The following is a 19,955-nucleotide window of genomic DNA, read 5'->3' on the forward strand; positions in this document are numbered from 1 at the left end:
TTTAACTTGGCAAACTGCAGTCTTTAACTTTTCCAGCCACTGACTTAATTCCATTTTGAAAATATTCTACCAAGAATGAGAAAAATTTGAAATGTCTGCAAACTGTACAGCACATAACCGAGTTTCTAAAAGATCAAGAACGGAGTTATGTCTTTTGCTAAAAACTTAGAAAACATAGAAAAATTATCAACAAAAAACTAGGGACTTAAAACAAACAAATGAAGTTGCACTCAAGTTATACTAAGCAGGAATCACTCTTAAAAAACCCTAAGAAAATACTCCTGTCGATCGAGTTTCACAAAAAGAAACTGAAAGTTGGCAGGTCTGTTACAGTATCTTTCTCTTTGATAAAAATATTTTATGGAGCACAGGAGAGAAAATCTCATCTTTCAAAAATGAATGAGTAGTAGTATAGGCAAGAGAACTTTACAGCAGGGGTACTAGAGATAAGTTTGGCTTGGTCTTAGAGATTCAAGTCATCCCAAAGAATTTCATTCCAAACTCACCCTAGCCCAAGATATATAGGATCACTTAGAGCTCAAGCTATACATTGGATAAAAACCAATTTTATGTGGTATTGTCACTTGCCCTTTGACACCTTAACAAGGAAATAAATCATTTAAACCATATTATCATAATTAGTTAATAAATTTTTTATACTAGATAATTGCACCAACAGTTTGTTTAAAAGTAGCAAAAAGGTTTATGAAAATTTAATCACAAGTTCAAGCTTGGAAGAGTCTAAAACCCTTTTTCAGTAATGAGCTCAAACCCGCAGCATAAACCCACCTTGCCTCTAGGAGGTACAAAAATTTTTTTAAAAACAGGGATACAGAAAAAAATATTTTGGGCTTCTAGTAGTCTGTAACCACTTAAATATTATCATTGGAAAAATCATAAAAATTACCATAACTTAAAAAGTTAGGTATAAAATTTAATAAAACCAGTTAGTATTATAGTTCACATAATAAAGTATAAAATAATATTAAAATTGTTGACCAGACAATTATGGTGTTACAGAAATTAGCATACGTTTAAAATTAATAAATCAGATGAGTTAGTTTTGAATAGAAAAGTATGAAGTATAAACGGGTGTGACGTATGGGTGTGGCAGAAATGGAAAACAATAACAATCACACCTCCAGTGGCTTAGTGCCCTAAGAGAGCAACAACAACAATAAATGAATTGCAACATATTTAAACATGCCTTTAAAGTCTTTGTTATGAAGATAGTGCAGTTAAGGTAAAATGTATTAAAAAAAAGTGGTGAAAAATTGGTTCAGAAGTGTTTTGACACCTCAAATTAATGTCTTTATGTCATGAAAATTTAAGGATATCATTTCTGTATTTAGGAATACACTTGGTCTCGGCCTGGCAGCAGTTACTGCAGATAATTTCAACATCAGCAGATTAAATTCTACACAGCTTTTTAAATAAAAATTAAGTAAAAGCTGTTAAGTCTGTATCATCGCTATATTGTTTCTAAACAAAATTATTAAGCTAAATTGAGAAAATACTGCAAAGAATAAAAATTCTGCTACTACCAGAGTCCTCAGGATTGTGCAAATTATTGCATTAGCAATACTTTGATCCAATGACATGAAAACTAAAAAGTGGCCAGAACCAGATCTTATAAAACAAAAATAAAATAAATTGATTTACTTTAGCAGCAAAACATTCTAATCCATAACCATTGAGATGTTGGGCTTCCATGATGTAATACACTTCTGCAAGTTGCTGTGGCATTCCTTGGAGACTTCTGTGACTCAGAATGACTCTCTCTAAAATAGCATTCTCTTTGTTGCCTGCAATTTGCTGCAACAATAATAGAAGGTAGAATTAGATACAAATTGTAGAATTTGATATAAATGCTACCCTAACACATTTATATCAAATGTGTGAAGGTAGGTTTTAAAGTAATTAAAAGCACAGTTACTTTTTAATATTAAACAAATCAAATTTTCTTCTTCAAAACTTTGGAACATGAGGGTAACCCCCAAATAACCAACAAGTTGAAAAAAAAATTTATGTTTTAATGACTATACTATGCTTGAAAATATTTTTCAATACCATGTTTGAAAATATTATTTATTCTTTGCAAGAGAGTAAGAAAGGAACAATAAGTCTGAAAATACCTATCGATTTGAATCGTGAAAAAATAAATAAAAAAGTGGATCAAACTATTTTTCATACAAAGTAAACATTTAAATTACTGACAAATTTATTTAAAGTTTTATTTCTTCTTTTTTTGACAGTTCAAGAAAGCTAAATAAAGCTATGCATTCAGCTTTATATATTAATTGAAATTTAAGAGAATAAAATAAGTAGTAATGTTTTAACTTCTTTCAAAATTCAAAAAGTCAGAAGAATCTCATGAAACATTTCTAAGAAAAAGACTGTAAGTGAATATTTGTTGGAAAAAGAACATGGGACTAAGAAAGTGCTTGAAGTTTCTTCTACCAACTGCAGTGTTGGGACTCGGGTGATTGTGAGCTTAACCCGAAAAAAAAAATCATTAAGTAAAATCATTAATGATGCATTTCAAGAAATTAATGTCTTTATAAATTTAAATCATTGATATTTTCACAACATGAAATTCTAAATAAATTATATGCAGCATAATTAAAATTAATAATAATGTATAAGTTTACTTCTATCTCTTATCACATTTATGATTTTACCAGAAAAAAATATTTATATATGAAAGAAATGTCAAGCATAAATTCTAGTTCTAATATTTGTAAATAAAATAGAGAAGAACTTTTATACATAAATGTAATCACCGATTTCTTGAAACTTCTGGACCTTGGATTTCCGGATCATAGTTAGTGAAAAATACAGAAATCCAGATTTTTTCAGGAGCACAATCATCTTTGGGGACTTCACATTCACGATGATGAAATTTAGAGTATGCTGAAATAATTCAGGTACATATCAAATTTCACTTTCTACTCCAGTAATTCTTGCAGTGCCATCTACCCCTTCAGGACAACATAGACAATTCTGCATTGCTTTAAGATTTTGAGTCGCCTTTCCTTAGTTCTGAAACATTTAGATCAAACTCCCTGCATAATAGATGATATTTGCACAATAGTATGCTTAAACCCTGGCGGAATGTATTGTGAACTAGTTTTTTTTTTATCTCATTACCTCAGTGATTGCACCTCATCATTACCTCAGTGATAAAGAGACTGACACATTCTCATCCTCTTCTTTTAGTTTCTTTATAACTAGTACAAAATAAAAAAAACTTTGTCTGACTGATATTCTGTTTTTTTTTCTGAGAATTTTAACTGGACGAAAATAAATCTGACGGTGTGATCATCAGTTAACAAAATAGTAAAACTTGTCATTCATTAATTAAAATTCATTCACACATTTCATGGGTTCGTTCATTTTTGACAGATCATCTGTCATCAACACAAATGAAGAAAATTTAGGGTAAATAAATTGTACTTATTTATATCTGATTATTTTGTAGCACATTTTCTAAAATGGAATTCCAATTAATGAAAAAGAAAAGCGAAGAAGAAAGTTAAATAATAAAGTTAAAGTAAAATGTGAAAAATAGTTACCTTTGGCAAAAGACCAAAATTAGAGAGGTATTCTGTTGTATGCCTTTCAGGATCATGATCCCCAAACTCAGCTGCATAAATAAAATGTATCAGTACAAATTAGCCAAAGATAAATGATGTTATATTAAAAATGAAAAAGAAAAGTTTAAGTATCTTATTAAAGAAATAATTAAGCAAAGTAGTTAGAGAAACTATAATAATGTAATAAGTCAACATTCAGAAGCCATTCAAATATTGCATAAAAACATTTTTGGCATCTCCTCCCTAGAGTTTTTACCAATAAAACACATTAAAAAAATGGTGAAAATCAAAGAAAAAACAGGCTTTTTCTAAGGCAGTAAAAACTGTTCTATATATATTTTTGTATCCTTAAATCATAGCTTTTCTCCTGTGCATTTATTATTTCACTTTTAATTGGAGTTTGAAACTCAGATAACTGTTATTTTTTAATATTATTATAATGTATTTCTGCACTACATTTTAAGATAAAATTATTTAGAAAGAGAATCTATTCTTATTAACGCTCTTACAATTATTATTTTTGTGCATATAACATTAATATTATATTATAAATTACAGTTAAAGAGATCTATTAAATGATTTAGAACTTAACAATCAGCTTCAAGCACAATGAGATGCAAGCAAAAATAGTATTTAATATATCCATATGTTTGATAAGCGAAAATATTTAATTAGGATTGTGAACTCATCAAATTTGTTTTAACAATATAACTTTATAAATGTTATTTTAAAAAATGCCTACGTAGAAAAATTACTTTTGCTTACCAATAGATATAAATATTTATAATACTAATATATAATAATATTTTGACGTAGGAAGAGGAGGCACAAGCGTAAGCAAACAGAATTCCTTTTAGTACATGTATGTAAAGTGAATAATTTTAAATTTAGAAGAAAAACAGTTTTCTGCCAAGAAACAATTGAGAAACAGTCATCAGGGCCGGAGAGCGGAGGCGAACAGGGGGCTTGGCCCCTAGTAAGTAAGAAATTCATTGCACTCCCTTGCCCTCACAAAGTCGTTTTAACTTTGATTATTATTCTAGCAATCTAATTTTAGGATTGAGTGCAAATAAAAGATGTAAATCTTACAACAACAAAATATGCTACTTAAAGATGGTACGCCGTAATGCATTGTGTTTGAATGATTTGTGAATATTTTGTATAGAACAATGTGAAAACCACGTTTTTGCATAATACGTGGCAAAAATCGACATGGAAATGAAAAAAAAAATCTCATTTTCACAAAGGGAAAATTAAGCACTTTTTAAAAACATCCAATAAAAAAAGTACCCTTAAGGGCTTTTTAAAAAATCGAAAATAAGCACCTTTAAGCACTTTTTAAAAACTCTATGCATCCTGCAGGACCTCCCTTAATATTTATTTTTAGAACCTTTTAAAATAAATAAATAAAAATGAAGTAAAAAAATCTGTGTGCATTAAGTGTTATTAGGAAGTAAAGTGGAAAAGAATAAAAAAGGTTGTTTCACACTTGGACCAGGTTTGATTACCCACCCCAAAGATGCACATTCTCAGTATGAGTTTCTCTCAGTGAACTCAAATCTACAGTTTGTCTAAAGTAAGAACTCCCTTAGCTATTCGTCTGGACCCGTGGCGGTGAGTAGGGGTGTGAGGTCACTGTTTAGGACAAGTTTTAGCTCGGGTAGGCGAGAAAAAGGGAATCTTATACTTCCCAGTCTATTGTGTTAGTTCAAGAGTGATGAGAAGTTGAACTCCCCGAAATGCGCTATTCTTGTTTCCATAGCAGCAAGCGGCCTCAGACTCTGTGTGTGTGTGGGGGGGGGAGTTTTTACCATAGACAAACTATACGCTAATGTTATGTCAGTTTTAGAGTCAAAAAATTCTATTCAACGGATAGAGAAGAAAAATGAGTTGACATTAAGCCTTAAGTAAGCAAGTGGCATTGAAGCCACAGGAATGCTAGGCAAATAAGCATTTTACAGGAAGGTTTTGTTTCGTCCACACTTAGTGTTACAAAGAATATATAAAAAAATAGTTTATTATATTGTTTTAAACCAACTAACCCCATATTAAATATTTTTATTAACAAATTTTCATAATAAGTAGACACTTTTAAAACATAAAAGATAGGATATTTTAAATTACCTTGTAAGCTATAGCTAGCAAAAAGGATCATTTGATCTTCGTTGCAGCGCAGTTTTCCTTCTAGGATGTCAGATTTCAACTGAAGAAAATAGTGATACCTACACACAAAGATAAGTTCTGATTTAAAATAGTAATAGATTGAAAACAATACAGAAAATCAAATTCTTAAATACATATATATACACAATATCACTTACATGGCACATATATAATATAGAATGTCTCATATAAGTCTTAATATTAATTCATAGTTAAAAATAGATAGAATATATTTTTTATTAATTCTAAGGCATAAAAACTGTTTTTTCACTTAGAGCCATAAAAAGTTAATATTTATTGTGGGGAGAGAAGTTACCAACAATGTCAATCTGCTTCTATGAAAAGGTACCCCAACATAGAATCGAGTTAATGTGTCTTATTGGAATTATATTTTTGCAGCGGTACATACACTACATTCATATTAAAATATTATTTTCTGTAATATAATGGGTATTAATTCTCGGTAGGTAAGCACTATATTTAAGTCGCTCTAGAGCTGCACAATGTGCTATTGGCGACGGTCTGGGAAACCTCCCTGAGGATGATCCGCAGACATGCCATCACCCTCAGTCCCTATGCTGGCTGATCAAAGAGGACACCTACCAACTTACTGACCACAGCCAGTGATGCTTCACCTCGGTGTTCTATTGGGAATAGTGTCTTTAACAATCAGTTAAAGACACTATCAGCAAGACTGTTAATTCTTGGAAATATACTCATTAAGGAAATCTCAAAATTTCCTTATAATCCGTATGGCGTCATCTGTTAAAATGTATCAAGATGGTTGAATTTTCTTTTGGGGTGATGTTCGATTTTCGTTTCATGATGTAAATTCTAGTAAAACTATGGCCTGAATGGCCAAACCCCAGGATCCTGACTAAGGAAACCTCTTCCTTAAAGAATTTATCATAAGGTGTTAAATAAAACTTAACGGAAACCAATTTTAATGTCGTCAATGGAAATTACTTTTTTTCTTTCCACAAATAAAAAGTCACAATCCATATATATATTTACATATATACATATAGATACACACACATTTGTTTTGAGATGCTAGAAAATGATTAGTTTTCAGATTATTATTATTCAGGAGCCTTGGAAGGTGATGTTGTAATATTCATGATTTAAAATATTTTTAACCCTGTCAGGCTCTATAATGTGTCCTTCGGATACAGTGTATTAACTTTGTCCATACTTTTTTACTTCTATATACCTTTACACTTATACTTTAACCTATATACTTTTTTTAATTCTTAGGAATTCTCTTAATTTTAAAAGTTAAAACTAAAAAACCTATTATAATTGCAAATGAATTTTTTATTGAAATATCATATTGTTAAAATACCATACCATAGAGATGCAGTGAATAACTATGAAGTGAACTAACTGCCGAAGGCTGGAAATAATACATAATCACAGAATTTAACACTTATTCACAGAAGAATACTCAAACTTTTTCTTTGGAAAACATTAACAAGGTATGAAAATTTTTAAAAGGACTCTTTACTTTGCAATAAAGGATTTTTTCCCCTGCAATAAATAAAACTTTTCGAAAAATAATTGTGCTAATGGTAATAATAATCAATGCATAGAGAATAATTAACACAAAATTTAAAAAAAAAAAGGGTAAGAAATTTAAGTAATAATCAAACCAAATCAATAATAGAGTTATCCTACATCCAGTTATAGTGGTTGTTTCATAAATCTAAATTGAAAATAAATATAAATGCAAACCAAATGAAAAAATAAAAGTAATTTAAAATAAACATAAAGCAAATGATACCTGGTTACTTCGTCATGAAGAATATTTACATCAGCCACAAAAAACATGACTCCCAGATAGAGACTGCAACTCTCAAGGGCATATTTATCAAGTTGCCTCTTCAACGGTCTTTTTAAATCCACCCACCAAAAAGAGCCTTTCTTTGACAGGAATTTCAAACCAAAAAACTGCGGCTAAATATACACAAAGTTATTCAAACAATCTTTCAAAACCATCAGAATAAATTTTCCATTCTTGGAAATTATTCAGAAGAAAAATTAAATTAGACAACTGCCTCATATCAATGAGGTCATACAGATGAGTAGAGTCACCTTGTTTCTTGTATTTATAAACTAGCAATTACAGGCAACAAATTTATTTAACCACTTCAAGTTTTTTTTACAAAATTTTTTTAATAAATTACTTTAGGGATTTGTCCATTTTAGACTCTTATACTGTTAACAATACATTTCTATTCCGAATTAAGTTTTAATTTTACATTTGATTGTATTATAGAGATTAATATAAAACAATTTTTAGCAGAGTGATATAGTTTCAAATTTATTGTATGATTTTTATATGTATTGTGTGATTTTTTTAAAATAATATTTAAATTATAATTGCATTTATAATATAGCCTCAGACATTATAGTATGTTTTAACTTCAAAAAGTTTTTATTAATTTATCAATACATATTATATTGTGAAATAATGCTTTGACTAGCCAGCATAATTTGCTATTGATTCCTGCAATTATATATTTATATTTTTTTAAAAAACATATTGCATTCATATATTTATTTCATATATTTATTTCAAGCGATGCTTGTTTAATATCACATTGAATACACATTTATATGATGGTGAAAATGTTTTTTTTTTTTTTTTTTTTTTTTTTTTNTTTTTTTTTTTTTTTTTGGTTTAAATTCTGCAAAATGGAGTAAATAAAAAGTAATTAAGCAAAATGAAATCACTGCAACAACATTTCTCTAAATCAACACTTAGCCCCTCTCATTCCTGAATATTTCTAAATTAATTTCTAGCGCGATTAAATAATATTTATGAAAAACAGTTAAAATATCTCTGACAAAATAATATAGTATGTTAAAAACTTTTAAGAATGAAATGTGACCATTTAGTAATCAGTAAAGCCCGGATTTTGATGATCTAAAAAGTCTCAACTAATGCCCTTAAAAAGTGCAAAAAATGCCCTTAAAAATCCAAAAATTGCTCAAAAAATGCCTTAAATAAAGTAAAAATATTGAATTAAAAANACAAAAATTTTTGGAAATAATCTTAAAAAGAAGAAAAAACGATGAAGTAATACACTAATAATTATTTCCAAAATGATGGTAAGGTAAACATCTTTAAAAAAAGACAGAAAAATCCTAAAATCTTATGAGAAAATTTTATTATATTTTTTTTTTGAAAATAGAGGGAAAACTTATCGAATTTCGTTCCGGTTTTTTGGTTTTCCGGTTTTCTGATTTCCGGATAACGGGTTCTGTACTGTATTTATAAACTAACAATTACAGGCAACAAATTTATTTAAGCATTTCAAATTCTTTTTCCAAATTACTTTAGTGATTTGCCTATTTTAGACTCTTATACTGTTAACAATACATTTCTATCCCAAATTAAGTTTTAATTTTGCATTTGATCGTATTATAGAGATTAATATAAAAAATTTTTCAGGAGAGTGATATAGTTTCAAATATATTGTATGATTTTTATATGTATTGTGTGATTTTTTAAAAATATTATTTCAATTATAATTGCATTTATAATATAGCCTTAGACATTATATTATGTTTTAACTTCAAAAAGTTTTCATTATTTTTTCAATACACATTAAATTGCGAAATAAAGCTTTTACTAACTAGCATAATTGACTACTTATTTTTGCAATTATATATTTATATTTTTTTAAAAACACATTGCATACATATATTTTACTTATTTCAAGCGATGTTCATTGAATACACATTTATATGATGGTAAAAATATTTTTTTGATTTAAATTCTGCAAACTGGAGTAAATAAAAAGTAGTTAAGCAAAATGAAATCGCTGCAACAGCATTTATCTAAATCAACACTTAGCTCCTCTCATTCCTGAATGTTTTTAAATTAATTTCTAGCGCGATTAAATGATATTTATGAAAAAATACTTTTTAGTAATTAATTGTACATTGCTTTGACACAGTTAAAATATCTCTGACAAAATAACATAGTATGTTAAAAACTTTTAAGAATGAATTGTGACCATTTAGTAATCAGCAGTAATTATATAAATGCAAACAAATAATTATAATTTGTTTTAAATTTTAATAAATAATTTTTAGAAATTGAAACAAATAATCAACAATTTTATTTGTTTTAAGCATGCAATGTCTTAGTTATTACTTTAATTGAAAATGTGAGATAAAAAGAATGTTCAAAATACATTTTCAAATTTATAAAATTTTCTAAGAATTTAAAAATGTCAAACTAATTGAATTAAAATACTAAGCACCAAAATTTCAAGAAAAAGACAATATTTAAAAATAATAATAATAAATATTCTACTAATAAATGAAAATCTAAACATTTTATTAACTCTGTAATAAAAAAATATATTTTTTTAAACAGATTACGAAAAAAAAGTTCACAAACACAAACAAGTTGCGATCGCCTTATTATGATCACTGGTCACCCATTGGTCAAATGATTTTTTTTTCTGGATAGACTCTGTAAAACGCCACAACATTTCAAATCATATGTTGCAAAAACTGTCTCAATTGATGTTTGCCGTAGCATCACAAAATACTTTTCCTTCTTAAGCATTCATATTTATATTGAAATCATCGTCAAGCCATACGTTAATAATAAAAAGAATATAAAAATACTTTAAATTATTATAATGTAAATACATTAAAAATGCCTGCTAGTGAAAATAAAAAGAAAAACAGCAGCGGTCGCCATAACAACGCGTGCAATGACGACACATGCACACTGTTTACTATTACTCTTGAACACAGTTGAAAAGTGTGCGAACGCCATCAAACCCAAACCTAGACCCATTTTGCCAATGGGTAATAAAAATGAAGTTTCCGAACAATTTTAGAGACCTCAGAGTTAATCCCAATTTGATCACTAAAATTCCTCCATTAATATAGATGACAATTTTAACAAATTTAAATGTGACTAACCTGTTGGAGTCCAAGTCTTTGACAAACATTATTGAGACATTCTTGGCCAAGACTTTGGGCAGACAGAGTACACTCGACTGTAGTATTATCCAGCAATTCAACTGATAGTACAAATAAATTCTTTGAGGACACGTTGTACTGTCTACTTTTTTTAAGTTTCAATTTGAAAGGCATCTTACTCCTTATTGGTTCAGGCATAGGACACCTGTAAATATTAAATCACTGTTACATATATTCATTTAAGAGACATTACATAGACAGAACTTTATAAAGGTTGCTCGATAATGAACGCTTTTAAGTACTTTTAGAATAATTTTCCAATTTGAAATTTAAAAAAATAGGAATATTGATTGGAGCAAATTAATATTTAAGAGGAAAAAAATCAAAAATATGAGGGCTGTTTTGTTGTGTACACTAATAGGTGAGGCATGTGTCACAACGATCGCTTGCGTCGTGTCATGGCATTATTTTAGAACACCTGTGCTCAGTTACAGCAGTGTAGGAAATCTGTATGGTCAGTTCTGCCTCTTTAAAATTTTGAAGTTTAATAAATCGCTCACCGCATAAAAGGTGCTTTTAGTCCGCAAAAACCAGTCTGCTACATACATTCACTGTCAGATTTGTAAAGTTTACGAAGCTTCCAACTGGCATGCTGAGAGGAAATTTTGCAGCTCTATGACTATCACTCTCACCACAGCTCAGTCCCGATCTTAATTGGATTCTTTTCGCTGGGAAGCTTTGGACCACCCCTCAATACAGTCCAAACCTTGCACTAAGTGATTTTCATTTTTTCTGATGTTTCCAGCGTTATTTTGGTGGCAACCAGTACAACGCTGATAAAGACGTGAAAACGATCCTGATCTTTTGGTTATTGGAGCATGTGGCAAGTATTTTAAATCTAGTTGAAGAAGGCATTCTAAATCTAGTTGTAAGGTATGATTAGTGTTTAAGCAAACTTGGCAAATATTTTGAAATAAAAAGAGAAGCGTCTGCAGAGTTAAAAAAAAAAATTTGCTTCATGAAAATCTTCTATAGCTTCTTTGCTTTTTATTTTTAAACAGCCTTTACTTTAAAAAAAATAATAATAATAATAAATAAATAAATAAATAAACAGCCCTTGTATAATTGAAATCTAACGAGTCAGTGCCTTGTGGGGCAGTATTGAAAACCTGTTTATTTGACAAAGGAAACTTTAACATATTTTACATTACAGGGTTGCCACAGTAAAAAATGAACCAAAATAGTTGCTTTTAGTAGCCTCAAGCATGAAAATAGTTGCCTGAAACAATGAAAATAGTTGCCTGAACAGGAACAAAAATCTATCAAAAATAGTAGCCAAATAACTAAAGTTATAGCTTAATTTAAATATACTATGACTAGGACTGGGTGATGTCAGAAGTTTTAAATTGTGATAGTTAGACATCGCGTTAAAGTGATGTATCGCGATTTAGCATATGTTCAAAAATTACCTATGGGAAATATTTCAATCCATCAAAAATAAATAAAAAGGAATAAATGTACTATGAGAGAAAATATTAATTCTAAACATATTCTACTATGACCCCAAGCTTTATTTCATTTTTCTTGAATTAAAAATAATTTAAGATTTATTGTTTTAAAAATAATAATACTGTAACAAAATATTTTACATACATGCAATGAAAATTAAAAGAAAAAAAAAAAAACGAAAGTGGAAAACAAACCAAAGAAATGTTCACTTTAGAAAAAAAAATTGTTTTTTTTTATTATTTGTTGGAAAAAAAAACATGCTTTTGAAACATCATTAGACCCTTTTTTATTTACTTATTTAAAATAATAAAAAGTAGTATTAACTAATGGTCAAATTCTGTACTTAATAAATGTAAAAATATTTTTACTTATTTATTATTATTTTCATTTTTGAAAATAAAATCGACTAAAGATTTATTTGTTTAAAAATGATACTGACTATCGAACAAATTATAAAACAAACAAGTATTGAAAGAATTTTAATAAAAATTTTAAAAAAATACTTTAAGTACTAATGTTAAATTATTAAAAACGTCAAAACATTACTAAACTTTTTATTTAATTAAAAAAAATCTTTGTTTTTAAAATCTGCCAAACTAATCAGTTAACCAAATTTTTTCAAAACTTTCTTTTCATTTTCTCAAAAATAAAAGCAATTTAAATAAAGGTAGGCTTTGTTTAATTTTTTTATAATTAAAATTGACTGAGCATTTATTGGTTGAAAAACAATCAAATTATTATGCTTAACCACATTTAATAAATTTAAAAAAACTAACTTTTTATAACAAAGTTAAATACAAAATACCCCTATTAAATTGTATCGCTTAAAATAAAAAACAATAATTGAAAAAAATCAATGATTTGATCTATTGAGTTCAGAACGAAAATTTAAGATAACAGCGATTGCGCAGCAATCGCAAAGTAACAGTAGGACTACTAAAAATAATTGACAAGAATCGTTAAACCCAGACAGAAAAAAAATGGTATGAAATAATGCAGAACGAAACGATCGCTGCAAAAGTCTCACTGAAAATAATTTACAAGAAACCCGACAATTATTTCCGACGAAATAAAATGCACAACGATCGCAAAATGACTAAAGTCTCATTATAAATAATCTTCAAAAAACGCAAAATCCCAAAGACAAAAATCGACATAAAGAAACAATGCATTGCATTCTATATTACAACGCTGATCCTCGCACGAAACCGGGAGTTCTGATTCAATTCGTCTTCGTCATTTATCACAAACTAATATCTTAATAGCAAAACGCTATCTACATCTCTGCAGCTAGACGAAATCAAAATCGTCTTCATTAATGCGATAACAGCGTTAGCCTAGTCAAGGATCCTTACATATTAAATCATTAAATCGCGATTGTAATCTAATTCCAGCGGCTTAAATCAGATTTCTGACGCAGCGCCTAAAGCGAAAGTCACTACAACGGCCTACTGACATATGCGTTAAATCGACAATTCGCAATACATCAATTTATCGCCCAGTCCTAACTATCCTCCAATTAAAAAAATTTTTTGTACAAATGTAAAAGGTATACATATTAGAAAATAGGTACTAAATAAAAGTTGAATTACAATAAAATATAAATGTTACTAGAAGGAAAAAAAATTAAAAATAATGAAACTGCCCCTCAGAGAGAACATATAACGAGTACTTTATTAAATCCAATGGAAATTTAAATTTTTGGCTCTTTGGACATAAATGATTGTATAAAAGTTAGCTTTCTTATATTAACGTTCTGAAAAGTAACGTTCATTTTGCGAAAAAACTTCGCCAAGAGTAAAAAAAATCTCCTAATAGTCGTCTATTCCTGAAAATAGCTGCTTTTTTTGCCTCTAAAGTTTGCTTTCTTTTATTAACGTTCTGAAAAGTAGCGTTCATTTTTGCGAAAAACTTCGTCAAGAGTAAAAAAAGTCTCCTAATAGTTGCCTATTCCTGAAAATAGTTGCTTTTTTAGCCTTTTCCGGCAAAAAAAGTCACCATAGTCGCCTATGGCTGAAAATAGTAGCAAATAGTCGCATTTTAGTCGCCTGTGGCAACCCTGCATTATTACTTTTTAACTCTTGAATCTTTATTTTAGCAATCAAATAAATTTTCAGGGGTGCCCCTACTTTATTTCTGCAAAGAACAAAAATATGTATAACTTTGATTAGTTAAACAACAATTTTCTGGTTACATCTTACCTACATCAATTAGATTCACTATTAGAAATATTTTGTGAAAAATTATTTTTAGAAAATAAAATTAACACTGTGAAAAAAAATAAATTACTTTATGCATTACTGACATACAAAGGGATGAGGTTTTGCTCAAACTAAAATAATTTTCACTTTGTTGATCAATTCCATTTGGGCTGTTGAGCTCAAACTTAATGTAATTGAATATTTGCTCAAATATAACTAGATATTTTTTAAAAAATTAATTGTTATACAAGAATTAATTGAAGGTGGAAATGTTTTCTTAATTTTTATAATTTTTTAATTACATTTCTTCATAATATAGCATATTTTCATATAGTGTGTACTAATTAGCAATACTCTCTTTGGGTGTTAATCTTATGATAATTTAAAAATATTTATAAATAGGATGAAATATGTAATCACTGTATACAGTTTTTTCTATTAAAAAAAATCATTTGTTTAAACAGCATAATTATTATATGATTATCATATCACAATAAATATTTATCTTGATATTATAAAAAATTTTAAGCTCAAATATGAGTAATAAATTAAAATTTTTTCTTTAGCTATTCAGTTTCATTTTACAAAATTAATATTTTGATTTCCTCAATCTAACTATAGTGGAAACACCAAACAGAATATATTCATAACTATCGAAACACTTGTAACTAGATTATTATCTGAATTCATAAATTTGCTCGCAGTTTTAAAGTTTTGTATCCTTATGTTTACTAACAATGTCCTTATTGTCAAATAATAATGTTCATTTTATATTGTTTGAAATATGACAAAAAAGAAACTAAATACGTCATAACATAACCAAATGAATCAAACACATTAAAAGTTTTTCGAATAACTGACTGGCATCTTTTTAGTCAGTAAATGTTATGTAAAATTTCTCGAAGTGAAATAATAAGCTAAATAAAATAAAAATGAAATTATTTTCTCTAAATTTATATGAAGTTTGTTAGAAGAGTATAAAACATATTTCTTTATATATTAGCTTTCCCTACTTAAATTTATTTATATATAATGATTTTTGAGCGAAATGTATTCGTTTCATGTACTTATTCGTTCACGTTTCTTCACCTTTTCGCGCTTAGAATTAAAAATAAAAGTACATTATATATGTAGTTTGTAACGCATTTTTATTAATAGATATATATATATAAACTGTAGATTTTGACTTACTCTTAAAATTGTAAATAAAATTTATTTACTTTGTTCATTACTATTACTAATAGAAAGGGACGAAAACAATATTTTTTTACACACACTTGAAAATCAGCTTGGAACGGTCCTGATTCCTGAAATTGAAAACAGTTTCTAGATTTCACTGATACTTACTTTTGCTATTACAATAGAGTTTTAAGTTAGGCATCTCTGAATTTTTAGTCCATTTCATGATAATGTAGCAAATATTTTTACACCCATTCATTGCTAAATCACTAGAACGTAAACAATGAATGCATGTGAAATTTAAAAGATTTTATTACCGGTAATTCAAACTTAAATTAAAAGTAAAATGAATTTGTCAAGTTACTAATTTACTAAAATATGTAAACAATTGCACTTAAATGGTTACGAGAGCAGTCCAAAAAAGTTTCGCAAACTAAAGAAGTTGCTTATAGCTCTGTTGTAATAAAGTCTTTACTGTTTATTTTTGTACATTTAAAGAATTAGAGAACATCCCTTCTTTTGGTGTTTTTGGAGTTCATTTCATGAGACCTTTTTTTTTTGTAATTGACTGGAGTAATTGGTTTTTTTTTTGTTATTGACTGAGTGCTATTTGTTAACATAATTGAATTGAATTGATTGAAATGGGCTACGTCCCGCAGTGGAGTGATCGTTCGGAGCCGTGTCCGAAGTTCGGACACGGTTCCCAGCAGATCACCGAAGTCAAGCATCACTGGCTGCTGTCAGTGGGAGGGTGGGGGACCACTTGGATTAGTCTGCGCAGATACTGGTCCTCGTTAAACTGTTCTACTGTAAAGTGATCGACTTCTCTTGGAGATCGAAGGCCTACCGAAGCAAGGGTGCCATCTCCTCTGCGGAGGATCAAAATTGTGATGGAAAGTCTTTGGCTTATCCTCAAGGATGCTTCCCACACCGTCACCAATAGCTTATTGTGCAGATCTAGTGCGACGTGAATGAACAACAACATAAAAAATAATTATAGAAACAAATCGATTTTAATGCAAAAGGAATTGAAAACTGCTTTTTTTGGAAATACACAAAGAAAACTGGGTGGAGCCTCTCAGGGGCGTACGCAGAATTTTTTCAAGGGGGGTGTTCATAATTTTCTGAAACTACTAAAAGAAATTCTAGTCTGTAATAAAACACTATTATTTCCCTAATTTAGACAGCTAGACAATATTGACTTTTTGACAACATTTAACCAACATTGTTTAGTTAAATTTTGATTTGATTTTTTAAGTTTAAGAACATAATGTAATATCTTCTGAAAAAAGTCCAATGTCATATGGCTGGGAAGTAACACTTTGAGGGCCACTTTCACATTCATCAGATTTTGTTATGCTAGAAACGTNACATTGTTTAGTTAAATTTTGATTTGATTTTTTAAGTTTAAGAACATAATGTAATATCTTCTGCAAAAAATCCAATGTCATATGGGTGGGAAGTAACACTTTGAGGGCCACTTTCACATTCATCAGATTTTGTTATGCTAGAAACGTTTTCTTCAACAGAAGTATCACATTTCCGTACAACAGAAAAACTTAGATTGGTACTAGATGCTGTCGCCTCACTAATTTCAAGTCGTGATTTTTTCTCAAAGTAATTAAAAATTGTTAAATACTTGCCTTTTGACATCCTAAAGATCCAAGAACAGCAAANTATGTATATATATAGAAAAAAAAAGTTGGCATAAGGCTCATAAAAATATATTGTCTTACAAAATAATAGCTCGCATAATTTCTACTAAAAAAAATTTTTTTGCCATTTTGTCGGAGCTCAAGGGGGGTGTTTAAACCCCTAAAACGCAATGTTCATTTCAGTGCGGTCGAGATAAAGCATGTTATAACATCTTAGCTCGTTTAATTGAAACAGTGAGTAATTTTTTTTATCACTTACTTCGCTTTATTGTCTGCTGTAAGCTGTCAAATCCAATGTATGAGTAAGACACTTTCGCGCCCGGGGCGATACTAAAAGTGGTACCTAAATATTGGAAAATAAATATTCAAAAAACAAAAACAAAAAAACTTTGAATTGTCCTTTTGGTGTTGTCAGGACGCTGTAGAGAAATGCTTTCTTATTTTAAATTACAAGAATGGTAGGGAACAGTTGGAGACACTGCTAACTGATTGATTTTCTGTTTATATTTCCACTGTTGACATTCCATTTAATGTTTCTCTGCTCCAATTGTTTTTAATTCTCTTTAAATTTGTTATTATTCCTTGCGGGTCTGTGCGGGGTGTTTTTACACTGCAGAAAAATATGAATACTAAAATGCTAAATTGGGAAACATGTGAACAAGATAAACTTCAATTAATGCATTCGAAGCTATAAAAGGAAACCGTTTAATCAAGGAGAATATCATCTCAAGTATATTCTAGAATTAATATTTAATATAGGTAATATTTTTAATGAGCATTAACTCTTATGACATACAGATATGCAAGCATACATATTAAAATCTATATTTTTCGTGCTTTAGCAGATTGCAAACAATTTTATAAACTCCACAAAACCAGTTGTTTTTGCGGCATTTTCGATATACATTATTGTTGTAATTTGCATTTAATAGAACGTCATTTTGTTGAAAATTATTTTAAAGAGAAAAATTTCTTGTAAAACAATAATTTATAGGTTTGTAAATATTTTTTATGCATTTATAAACTCATTCCTTCATCCGACTATTCACTAAAATGTCCTTCAATGATTATATAATTATATAAAAAAAAATTCACTGCTATGTATTGCTAATTCGTTGTTAATACACCTATTCACTGATCGATTGTTTGGCATCCATTTATTCCTTCTTTTTACTTTATTCACTCGCTGTATCTAAAATTGTTTTCGATGACAGTTTTCAGTCGATAAGCGCACTCGTAATAAATTGTTTATGAACAATACTTTCCTAAAAACAACCATTTAAAATAACTTAACAATGACTGCGTACCCATGTCAAAATTCTTGATGGTCCTATCAAAAAAGTTTGGTTTTTGAGGGTTTATGTTGGTTTCAGTGCAATTCATGAACATAATTTAATGGTCACCATCATTCAACATTTTCCACTATGTGTTCATGGTTTTTGATATGCCAATAAACTTCCATCATTCCATGACGGAAATGCTACTTTTAAACTCTGATGGTTAACCATCAAGAGAAGTTTCACTCTCATGGACCAACAATCCTTGATAATCCGTAATGGTTCCAACTATACATTTCCATGATGGTTTAATGAGAATTCGTGTTGGTTCTGAGGAACCATCAAAACAATTTTTTTTAAATGTTGGACCATCATAAATCAGTTCGAATTCCTACATTGCGATGGTGGTTGTTCATGATCGCTCCAACATTTGATTTGTAAGATACTATGATGAAAATTTGGGATGGTTCAACATGAAGAAACCATCAAGACAAGTTGCTATACTTATGTTGGACCATCATAAATCAGTCCGAATTCCTACATTGCGATGGTGGTTGTTCATGATCGCTCCAACATTTGATTTGTAAGATACTAGGATGGAAATTTGGGATGGTTCAACATGACGAAACCATCAAGACAAGTTGCTATTCTTATGTTGGATCATCATAAATCAGTTCGAATTCCTACATTGATGTAATGATTACTTATGTTGGTTACCATCAAAAATTATAATGGTTCATGATGCCATAATTGATGGTTACCATCAAGATTATGTTGGTCCATCAATGGAAAAATATCAAAAATTTTGTCTTAGGTATAAAACACATTAATCAAAAACGAACAGTCGTCATAGCATTATTAAAATATTGTATGATTATTCCAACGAAACAACTTTCGAGAAAGATAAGACATTCTCTTCTCAATCTAATATTGGTATATACAACTATATTTAAAAATAAATAAATAAAAGCAGCGTGCTACACTAAATGCATCTATAATAAACATTTAGATAAATCAGATGATTAAAGAAATAATCGAGCCAATTACTCGCAAATATTTTGAGAGGAAGAAAAAAAAGCCTTTCTTTAGTTCCCAGAAAAATCTTTTAATAATTATTTTAAATATGTAGAAAAGAACAAACTTTCTAAAACCGGAAGAAATTTAGGAAACTTCCGGTGTATCCTTCCGCTTATGTAAAAGAGGTGATGTGTGAACAGGCTTGATATTCTAGGAAGTTTTATCATAGCGATTTTTTATCCATTTTACGCGAAATTTAACCATTGATAAGAGTTTTCTGTAATTTATAAATTCTAACAAGTCGAGAAGCCGAAAACAAATTTAAAAAAAAAAAATTAATATCACATCAATAATATAGTGTAAGGTTTGCCACGTTTTGAGAGTTATCCTTTATTTGGCTGTAATTGT

General features: G+C 29.0%; 1 protein-coding gene across 1 annotated transcript in view; it reads right to left on the reverse strand.

Annotated features, from left to right (window-relative positions):
• LOC107440357 (protein tyrosine phosphatase non-receptor pez) overlaps window positions 1–19,955 on the reverse strand; it is a 190,635-nt gene that overhangs the window by 37,624 nt on the left and 133,056 nt on the right. The window contains exons 5-9 of the mRNA XM_071185889.1: window positions 10,710–10,914; window positions 7,543–7,715; window positions 5,721–5,818; window positions 3,576–3,646; window positions 1,663–1,815 (exon numbers count right to left, since the gene is read on the reverse strand). Coding sequence (XP_071041990.1) covers window positions 1,663–1,815; window positions 3,576–3,646; window positions 5,721–5,818; window positions 7,543–7,715; window positions 10,710–10,914 — 700 coding nt within the window. The remainder of the gene's footprint in view (window positions 1–1,662; window positions 1,816–3,575; window positions 3,647–5,720; window positions 5,819–7,542; window positions 7,716–10,709; window positions 10,915–19,955) is intronic.

The sequence above is a fragment of the Parasteatoda tepidariorum genome, chromosome 9, assembly GCF_043381705.1.
Source record: "Parasteatoda tepidariorum isolate YZ-2023 chromosome 9, CAS_Ptep_4.0, whole genome shotgun sequence".
NCBI classification, from domain to species: domain Eukaryota; kingdom Metazoa; phylum Arthropoda; class Arachnida; order Araneae; family Theridiidae; genus Parasteatoda; species Parasteatoda tepidariorum.